Source organism: Poecilia mexicana, unplaced genomic scaffold (genome assembly GCF_051168715.1).
Source record: "Poecilia mexicana isolate PSO_F unplaced genomic scaffold, ASM5116871v1 scaffold_2, whole genome shotgun sequence".
Lineage (NCBI taxonomy): Eukaryota > Metazoa > Chordata > Actinopteri > Cyprinodontiformes > Poeciliidae > Poecilia > Poecilia mexicana.
The window spans coordinates 793086-803544 of NW_028263371.1; the positions used below are offsets into that span (position 1 = coordinate 793086).

The 10459-nt window shown below is 40.5% G+C and overlaps 1 protein-coding gene across 1 annotated transcript; it reads left to right on the forward strand.

The window, feature by feature from the left end:
• Positions 1 to 527: 527 nt before the first annotated feature.
• On the forward strand, positions 528 to 7330 carry plk1 (polo-like kinase 1 (Drosophila)). The gene is made up of 11 exons (XM_014974324.2): positions 528 to 1243; positions 1460 to 1628; positions 2203 to 2347; positions 2463 to 2556; positions 2633 to 2858; positions 2957 to 2999; positions 3351 to 3448; positions 3532 to 3609; positions 5936 to 6090; positions 6224 to 6406; positions 6503 to 7330. Exons 1-11 carry the CDS (start codon positions 881 to 883, stop codon positions 6695 to 6697), a joined length of 1749 nt encoding a protein of 582 aa, XP_014829810.2. The 5' UTR covers positions 528 to 880; the 3' UTR covers positions 6698 to 7330.
• Positions 7331 to 10459: the final 3129 nt, after the last annotated feature.

Sequence of the window (10459 nt, forward strand, 5' to 3'; positions counted from 1 at the left end):
ATTACCAACCAGCGCTGAGTGAAGCCCAGCAAGTGAACCAAAGATTGGGACTGTCGCCAGTCCCAGTCCCATAACATATGTTATGGTTATGTAAGCATGCAGCATTGTGCATGTGAGCAGATAAAACAGATAGAGGAAAGATGGAATCATATATCCATAACACTTGGATATATGATTTGGAATTTGTTTTTTAAAGATATTTTTTATTATTATGGGTGAAATATCTTGGCAAAAAATATTTCTCACTGTACAATAAAATTGTTATCTTTTTTTAAAAAAAGATACTCTCTTTTTAAAGCTTCGTGTTTTAAATCACGATTCAAACCACACAACGCTTAAATAAATCCCATTTATACTCAATTTCCCTTCACCTCCTTGTTCCGGAAACCATAGGCAACCAACAGGATTGTGATGACCCAATCACGACGACGATGCAGCTTTCTCGTTTACCGATAGGCTATTTTCACATAGAAGTCCCACGATGCATTGCTGCAACGCCCTACAATTCAAATCCTGTGGGCCAATCAGAGAGTGCGATAACGACAGAGGCAGCAATTTAAACTTGTACCGAAAACTGTTGTCATAAGGCTGGAGAGAACAATCGAGTAACTACAGTCGGGCAGGTCTGGCGAATTATTTAATGACTTTTTTAAAGTTTGCTTTTCATGCGTCGTTGTTTTAATGGTTAATGTTGTCTTAATGAACACTTGCACCAAAAGGGCGTTAGTTTTGATTTAAACACGAATGCAAGCGGAAGGAAGCTAGCTTGCCAGGTTAAACTAGCGTCGGTTGAGTTAAGGCTAACTTTAATCGCTTCGTTGAACCGCTTACGTGGTTTATTTCTTCAAAAAAAACAACCGAAAAGCTTCCTTAAGCCAAAATGAGTGCTGGTGTTGCGAAGCCAGCTCCTACATCTGCACTTTCCGATCCGAAGTCGGCGCCTCTCAAAGAGATCCCAGACATCTTGGTTGACCCCCGCACCACGAAGAGATACACGAGAGGAAGATTTCTGGGGAAGGGGGGCTTCGCCAAATGCTACGAAATCACAAATGTAGAGACGAAGCAGGTATTCGCTGGGAAAATTGTGCCGAAATCTCTGATCCTGAAGCAGCACCAAAGGGAAAAGATGACGTCTGAAATCGCCATTCACAAGAGCCTTAATCATCCGAACATTGTTGGCTTCCACGGCTTCTTTGAGGACGACGACTTCGTCTTTGTGGTCCTGGAAATCTGCAGGAGAAGGGTAAGTGTAATAATACAACGATCAATGCTTACCAAGCCTCTATATTTTAAGCGGAAAGAAATTACCACGTATTGCAACTTTAAACACCCGAATTTGTGTTACGGCAGTTTAACACAGACAGTTTATTCAAATATTACTGGAGGGACTCCAGGTTTACAGTTTAGTCAACTGGAATACGTTTTTTTAATGTGTTTATTAAAAACCTTCTTTTTTCAGTCTCTGTTGGAGCTGCACAAGCGGCGTAAGGCTGTCACAGAGCCAGAGGCCCGGTACTACATGACCCAGCTGCTGAAGGGAGTCCATTACCTGCATAACAACAGAGTCATTCACAGAGACCTGAAGCTGGGGAACATCTTCCTCAATGACGAGATGGAGGTTAAAATAGGTACTTAGCCATAATATGCTTATATAAAACTTTTAATTTCTGTACAAAATATTATGGGAATATAATTTTATCTGTATAGCACATTTTCAGCAACAAGGCAATTCAAAGTGCTTTACATAAATTAAAAAGGAAATGCAAACGAAATAAACCAAAGAGAGAAAACCTCTCTTTGGTTTGTCTTTGCAAGACCTATGTGGATTTCAGAAAAATTGGCCAACAACAAGATGAAATGTAATTTAGAGAGGAGCAGATGGATCTGGAATGATCAGTTCTCATGATTACTAATGGTCTGTAATCATTTCAAGTTAAGTTGTTGCTTCATCACTCTTTACTTGTGCAGAAAATGCACAAGTATGAGCTGAGTCTTATCAGTCAGCCCCACCATGCATGAACCTGCAATGCATCACAATACACCTAAAAGGCAGCTCTTTCAATAGTAATCCATGTTTTATTACATGTTGCATGTTATTTGTTCAGATGAAAAATAACATTGCATATTTTGGACACTTTTTTTTTTTTTGTCCTAAATATGTTGAAGTCTTAATATTTAAAACATTCCATATTTGTTTTGTAGGGGACTTTGGTTTGGCTACTAAGATCGAGTTTGACGGCGAACGGAAGAAGACGTTGTGCGGAACGCCCAACTACATAGCACCTGAAGTTCTCTGTAAAAAAGGCCACAGTTATGAAGTGGACGTCTGGTCACTGGGATGCATACTGTAAGTTTGAAAATACAGTATGGAACATAGTTTTGGAACCAAGTTGGTCAAGATCATTATCCTGACACCAGGTAACGATCCAGTGCAGTAACCTGTCCTCTGTCTGCTCTCTCAGGTACACTCTGTTGGTGGGTAAGCCCCCGTTTGAAACATCCTGTCTGAAGGAAACCTACAGTCGCATCAAGAAAAACAGCTACGTCATCCCCTGGGTAAGATTGCTGTGATTATGCTGCTTTGTGGAACAAATTGAACAGGCTTAGTTTAAACCTCCTGGACTGTATGCAGCACATCAACCCCGCCGCAGCGTCGCTAATCAAGAGGATGCTGCACGCCGATCCTGCTCAGAGGCCCACCATCACTCAGCTGCAAGAGGACGAGTTCCTCACGTCGGGCTACATCCCGCTGCGCCTGCCCACCACATGCCTCACAGTCCCCCCACGCTTCTCCATTGCCCCCTCCACCGCTGCAGAGCTCGGCCAGCGACGTCCCCTCTCTGCTTTGAACAACAAAGGTAATGAGTCTCGCCTCTCTAGGTCATATTAGGCCTCGGGTCTGAACGATGCCTTTAGTAGGTCTGATTCTAGATAAATATTGCTGTTTTGATTTTAGGTGGGACAGAGAAGATGGAGGTGAAAGACGATGCTGTGCCAAAGTAAGATGAGATATTTCCTGCATGTCTGAGTTCAAGTTTTTCTTTTTGATCATTTCTACCTGTTGCCATTAGGTTTTACAATGCCCAAGTCTGTGCTAATTTATAGGTTATTTATTGATTAATATATTGCCTGTGATTGCTTGTTGTTTATATCTACTTATGTTGAACTCATCACTCTTAGGTGTGTGTGTATATATATATATATATATATATATTACAAACTTTGTGTTTATTACCTAAGATGGAGTAGCTTTCAACAAATAAGCAATATAAAGTATATTCTATTCTAAGTTGTCTGTTTTCAATCTGTTGTAAAGATATAAACCATTCTGACTTGTATTCTGTTTGCAGAGAGATTGAGCCGTCAGAGAACCACCTGAAAGACATGCTTCAGCAGCTCAACAGCATCATGGCCTCCAAGCCAGCAGAGAAGGCATTCATCCGGCAAGGTCGGTTCGTTTTTCAGTTTTTCTTGGCTGTTTGTGTCAAATTAGAAAAGATCAGCTTAGAAAAGTTTGGTTTATCTTTTCAGAGGAAGCAGAGGATCCCGCATGCATTCCCATTTTCTGGATAAGCAAATGGGTTGACTACTCAGACAAATACGGACTAGGTAAGTATTACAAACATCCAAAAAGTGAGAATGTAAGACATCTGACTCCTAAACATCAATTTAGCTCTTTAACAGGACTATGAAGGGATCTGCAGTAAGCCATAAAGTGTGGCATTTGATTTTTATTCATTTTGAAGTTTGGATGTGTTTGCAAAGAGCATCAGTGCATGAGAAAAACTTGAGTTGCAAGGTGTATTCCTTGTCTCACCATGTAAGAGATACAAATCTGAAATTTACAATCAAAGACAAGATATCCCACTGGCAGCAGCTTGTAAATTATGTTTAGTCTAATTGTAAATGGCTTAAATGTTAGAATAATATAATTTTGCCTGCTTCCTGGAGGTGACATGTTCAGAGTGACTGACACAACATGATGTCTACTGATAATCACTCTATATAAATCTTTTATTAACGGGGCTACATAGTCATTAGGGCTGTATAAATAAATCGATTTGGCGATATATATATATATATATCGATATTTTCCGCCCTCGGAAAGTATCGATTTTTCATCCGCGAGTATCGATCCGTTAAACCATAGGGGTCCATAGCCTGACAGCTCTTTTTAACGTCTAGTATGTTACGGCGTAGCAGCAAGACTCCGCCTCCCTCAGTCTAACTTTCAACTCGAGCTTAAAGTGCACATTATAAACTACACACCAGTTTTTAAATTGTGTTAATAGGCCAGGTATAACCGGAGTTATGCTAAAATTAGTAAACCATATGTTTCCGAATGTCAGGGAAATGTCAAAAGCGCCGCCATTCCCCGGCTTTCCCGATTATGTGAGAGGGAATGAGCTTCCAAACGTACGAAACGAAACATTAGATTCCTGTGTATTTGGAAATGTAAAATCTTCAATAAATGTGACAATGGGCTGTATTTTGTTGCTGAGAAACGAAGTAAAGTTGCGCAAATAACCGTGAAAGAGAAGCGGAAAGGAGTAGCGGCGCGAACGGAGCAGCTGCAAAAGCAGTGAAATCGCGAAATTAATGCAAATTTTGACTGGTAGCATTCACTTCGTAATTAGTTTTTAGCTTAGCGGTTTCTGTTCTGTATATAAAGGATTACCTGAAGAATGAACATGGGTTGATGACATCCGAAGCAGGCGCGCAGCGGCGCTGTGTTTTGAGCAGGAAGACTAAGAGGGGAAAAAAAACCCAGCCGGAATCCGCGGCGCAGTGAGGATTTCCATGATAACAATGGCTGATAGATCATTCTTATTAGCAACAGACAAAAAGTATCAGAGACTGAGAGTACTATGAGATGCTGGCAGTCTGAGAGGCAGCTACTCGGAGATCCAAGCAGGGGAATAGCGGCGCTGCGTAGCTGCAGGGAGTCGATCACTACGGGGTGAGGCGGAGCCACGACTTTAGCAGTTAGACAAATGCAGTTTACAGCCACGGCTAACTCCGGGAGACAAGGTAGAAAAGCCTTTTTCCCCATAGTCCAAAAGACTGCATTTGTGGCTCCATTTTTACTCCAAAATGCAGCCACAGTGTCCAAAAGAAAAAACATAAGTGCAATCATTTGCATATTGAGAGTCTACAGAGGCTGATAATCTCCCCACTCTGCTCCTGGATTACCGTTTAAACTTTTGAGTTTTATGTCAAATCCACATGAATTAAATGACAGAAACTAATTCTCTCACCGCGTCTTTGATTCATTTTGTCCAGCTGCAGACTGTTAAGACTGTCCAGTCAGAGTCAGGTATTGTGTAGTTGGTGCTTTTAATCAGTTTTCAGTTAACTAAATTCAAGTCTATGGAACACAAAATGTCACTAAAATCACTCTGTCCTTCTAAAATCTTTCAGAAAATTGTAAAAATGCACTAAATCGCGGCGAATTGTATCGCTCAACAAATATCGTGATACATATCGTATCATGACCAGAATATTGTATAATGTATCGTATCGTGAAATTATTGTATCACTACACCCCTAATAGTCATTAACTAAGTTTTAAATATTCCTTCACTTCATCTTAAGGTGTAAATGTTCACATGTGGGTTTAGACTGAAACTCCACCTGTCTGGAATACAAACTGAATTGTTCTCATAAAACTAAAGTCTTGAGTTATCATAGATCTTGGTATTGTACATTAACTGGAGCTGAAATGTCCTTCACTGGTTGGTTGATTTGGGATAAAATCATTTGGTTTCAATTCAGTTAAAATTTCACTACATGTCTGATTTGTCTCCTGTGTGATAATTGAGATTGGTTTCTGTCCAATCAAATCTGTTTTATACCCCAACAATGTTTAGGGGAAAAAAATTATGATTTTAAAAAGAAAACATCCTCATCAAAGTGTTTAAATGCCTGTTTACAGGCTACCAGCTCTGTGACAACAGTGTGGGTGTTCTGTTCAACGATTACACTCGTCTCATCATGTACGCGGACGGAGACAGCCTGCAGTACATCGACAAGATGGCTGCCGAGTCCTACATGAGCGTCCGCTCGTTCCCCGCTACACTCAACAAGAAGGTCAGCATTCAGCTCCTGGTTGAGCTCATTTTCTGCTCTGGATAAAAGTTAATAAACGATTCTCTAATAGTCTTTAGGGAAGCTTAAATGCCGTCTTTAGTACTAGATACATTTGTCTTTTTTTTTTTTTTAGATAACATTGCTTAAGTACTTCCGTAACTACATGAGCGAGCACCTGCTGAAGGCCGGCGCCAACGTGGCGCGGCGGGAAGGGGACGAGCTTGCGCGGCTGCCGTACCTCTCTCTGTGGTTTAGAACAAAAAGCGCCATCGTCCTGCACCTCAGCAACGGCACGGTCCAGATCAACTTCTTCCAGGTTAGAGTTGACCCGCATCGCTCCCTCTCCTGCTGTCCGTCCTCAGCCTCACCACGCTCCATGCTCAAGCCATTATCTGTTTTTGTTTTGTTTTAGGACCACACTAAACTGATCCTCTGCCCGCTGATGGCTGCTGTGACCTACATTGACGAGAAGCGGGACTTCCGCACCTACAAGCTGTCTTTGCTGGAGGAGTTCGGCTGCTGCAGGGAGCTGGCCAGCCGCATGCGTTATGCCAAGCTCATGGTGGAGAAACTGCTGGACAGCAAGTCCTCTTCTGCTGCACATTAGATGAGGTTTTTCTCCAATCAGTCTGTCAATGCCTCAATACTTCATTTTTTTTTTTTTTTTTTTTCATTTTAATTTTTTTTATCAAGGCAGGCGGTGCTACTTCTCTTCCTAAAATGACCCATACCATGAAAACCCTTTTCATATGACAAAACATAATTTCCTCTTCCTGTTTTAAATATTTCTGCTGTTTAATAGTTGCTTTCACTCTTACCTTGACTTTGCTGATAAAGCCTTTAAACAACCACAGCTGCTGTACTGGAATCAGCGCTGTGGATAATCTTGTATATTCAACCAAGTTGTGGAAGTAAAGGTGAAAATTTATGTTAAAATACATGATTTCTACTTGTGCATTGTTGTCTTTCATGGAATGCTACAGAGGTGGGAAACGCGTTGGACTCAGGTGGATTTAAAAACAGCTTCTCTGGTCTGTTTCTCGTTTCAATTTGTTTTCTGTCGAGGATTAGACCATGTTTATATGTCTTCATCATGTACATTCTTCCTGTTTTTCTTATTTTTAAGTTCTAGATGTGAGTCGTCAATTAGATAAAATTGTACATACTGCTGAGTATGCATACATATTTTAGAGATGGTATAACTGCCCAAGTTTAAATAAAGATTCTTCTCAAGTGGTCATTCTTCTGAATTTTAAATGCAGGTTTTGGTATGTGTGAACAGTTCCAGTGTGTTTTAAATGTACCGTATTTTCCGCACTATAAGGCGCACCGGATTATAAGGCGCACCTTCAATGAATGGCCTATTTTAGGACTTTTTTCATACATTAGGCGCACCGCATTATAAGGCGCATAGAATAGACGCTTCATACTCTATTATTACACATCCACATTAATAAAGAAATGGTCCCCGAGTACTTTATATAGTAGGCTGGCGCAGTCGTTGTTTCACTCACGGTGTTGGTGTTGCGATATTATGCCCAACTGCTTTCTGGGTAACACAGACCAACCGACACGCTGCCGCTGCAGTCTCTGTCTCTCTTCCCCTGCCCCTCCCCCCCTTTAAATGTATTATCAAACTTTATTAACAAACCAGTGTTCTGACAACTATCCCAGCATGCACCGCGCACTACTTCTTCTACGGGGAAAAAGAAGTTGGCGGCTGCTTACCGTAGTGGACCAACTACGTAAGCAGCCTACTGCATGTCTGTGTAAACATGACGTCTTTCATTTCGATCTGAGTTAATTAGCGTAGCATTTCTGCCGGATTTTCACAACATATCAGCCACGACAATGGACAGGGGAACCAACAAGTTCATGTCATCTTTTTTGGACGACATCAAGGTGTTTGAGCCACTGGATGCCTCCAACATTGTGCGCGTCACAGCTAAAAGCTACCGATAGATGAGGAAAACAGCAGATCCTCACACCCTCAGCATAAATATAGCTGTGGACAAGATCACTGATGCCTATTGTTCTTGCAAGGCTGGGTAAGTCGGCATTCATGGTTTTGATGGTCCACAATGTACATTAGCATATGTTTACTACTGTAGCTTGTGTTTGTGAGACGGTCACGCACGTGGTAGCTGCACTGTGACCTAAAATGGGCATTAGCCAATGAAACGCGGCCCCTGTGGTAAGGTCCGTTGCTGGACCTGTTGTGGCTCAATATTGGTCCATATATAAGGCGCACCGGATTATAAGGCGCACTGTCGGCTTTTGAGGAAATTGAAGGTTTTTAGGTGCGTCTTATAGTGCGGAAAATACGGTATATGTTAAAATCAACCGGTCCCTCTCACAGGGAAATTTTGCACAAATTAGGAAATCGGTCTCATGAAGAGGATGGTCAGCGTTCATAATTTTCTTGATCATATGAAGAATCCTTTGCATTGTCATATCCAGAGGTTCCACAGTCGTCCCAAAACAACCAGGCATCTTTATCAGGCTATTGCTTTTTAAATTTTTCTAAAATTGGACACCCATTGTTATCTGTATTGTTTATGATTGTCAAATTGAAACATATTTTCCACACAAGAATTATTTCACATTTCAACCCTAAAATCTCACATTTTTACGTGCGAGTTGGAAGACAGGACAAAACCTAAATTTCTGCACATTTATTGACTTATATTTATGAATTTAGATATCTATGCATGGATTTTTAATTGACAATCTTACCCCATTCATAACTTGTTTCCATAGCAACTAAACAAGCCCCAGACAGGCTTTGACATCATGTTGATGAGAACCTCTATGATCTCATCGATGTCATAACAGTTCAAAGAGATAAAAGAATTCTCAGTTTGCTTCTCAACTTGGTTGGAGGTAGATCGATTCCAGAGAGACGACTTCAAACTGATTTTACAAACCATTTTAACTGTTCAAGTCAAGATGATTTTTGATATTGATGGGACCTTGGATTTCTTGTTGGGGAGTTGAAAAGTTGTTAGGATAGAGCATAAGAGGCAAAGACGTTTTAGTAGAGAGCTCTGAGGACGAGAGATCAAAATACTTTGGTTTGGACATTGAACCATGAAGACCAAAAGGACATGGAAGATTCCTCTAAGGATGAGAAAGTTACCATCAAAACCACAACTATGGATTTAACAGTAAAGGCATCAGGAGACTTTGTTGATTTTGAAAGTGTCAATGTTCCTCATGACCAAGTAGTCCTGGATGTGTTTGCTTGCTCACAGGTTGAGTGAGTTACAACCACAGTTAACTCTTTATCAACACAGACATTACAGTGTCTTTACCAGTCTTCCCAAAAACATAAAGGACCTGGATGTGAAATCAAACTGTGACAGCAAGGAAATTGCGACAAATTTTAAAGAAATTTCTTAGGATTCTTCATCAGAAGAAAACTTAGAAGATAAAATTCAAAATGACACAGATTTTTCAAATTTTTCAACTTATTTAACTGTTGGATGAGTGCCAAGGAAAACTGACGCAATGGAGAAAGAAAGAGACCACTTCTGGTTCATCAAGTCTGATCATGAAGAGTTTAATTTTATCTGTGCTATAAACTAAGATCTGTGACTTAGTTTGTGAGTGATGGTAACCTTCATCAGGTGAAATCTTCACATCTTGTCTAGTATTGCTTTGCTCATAGAAAAACTTTTCTCAACAATTTAGAACATTAAAATGTTTCTCTTTTCTTTTTCTTGTGTAGATGCTTGCTGTAATTTCTGCCATATTTGTGATTAGTGCAAATTTGACTCATAACTTTAAATGTTTAACTAATTGGAATGTTTTATATGTTTGTTTTTTTTTAATAATGCAATGCCACTTTTTGTTTCTTCTATAGCAGGGGTGTCCAAAGTCGGTCCTCCAGGACCAGCATCCTGCATGTTTTAGTTCTCTCCCTAGTGGTAATAATCTCCTCAGCAAGTCAACGTTCTGCTTAGGCCTTCTGATGAGCCATCATTTCATGCAGGTGTTAAACCAGGGAGAGAACTAAAACATGCAGGATGCCGGCCCTCAAGGACTGACTTTGGACACCACTGTTCTATAGTATGTCCAATTTTATAAGTGTTTGAAATATGTGGCAGGGGAATAAGAGTTGTGTACTCCCCCAATTTTGAAGACATTACAATTGATCTATTGACCTGCTACTGTTGTGGTTTTAATGGATAATTGAGTGCCTGTGTATATATCTGCCTTGTTTTCTTGGGTTGTCACAGCTTCTTACTTGCTGATGCAAGATTAGTTGAGTTTATTAGTCTGTGTATCTACTTCATCCCTGCACATCTGGAAAAGCTTACCAGAATCCTGTCTGGTCACCTGGATTTCCAGCTACCTCACAGACAGA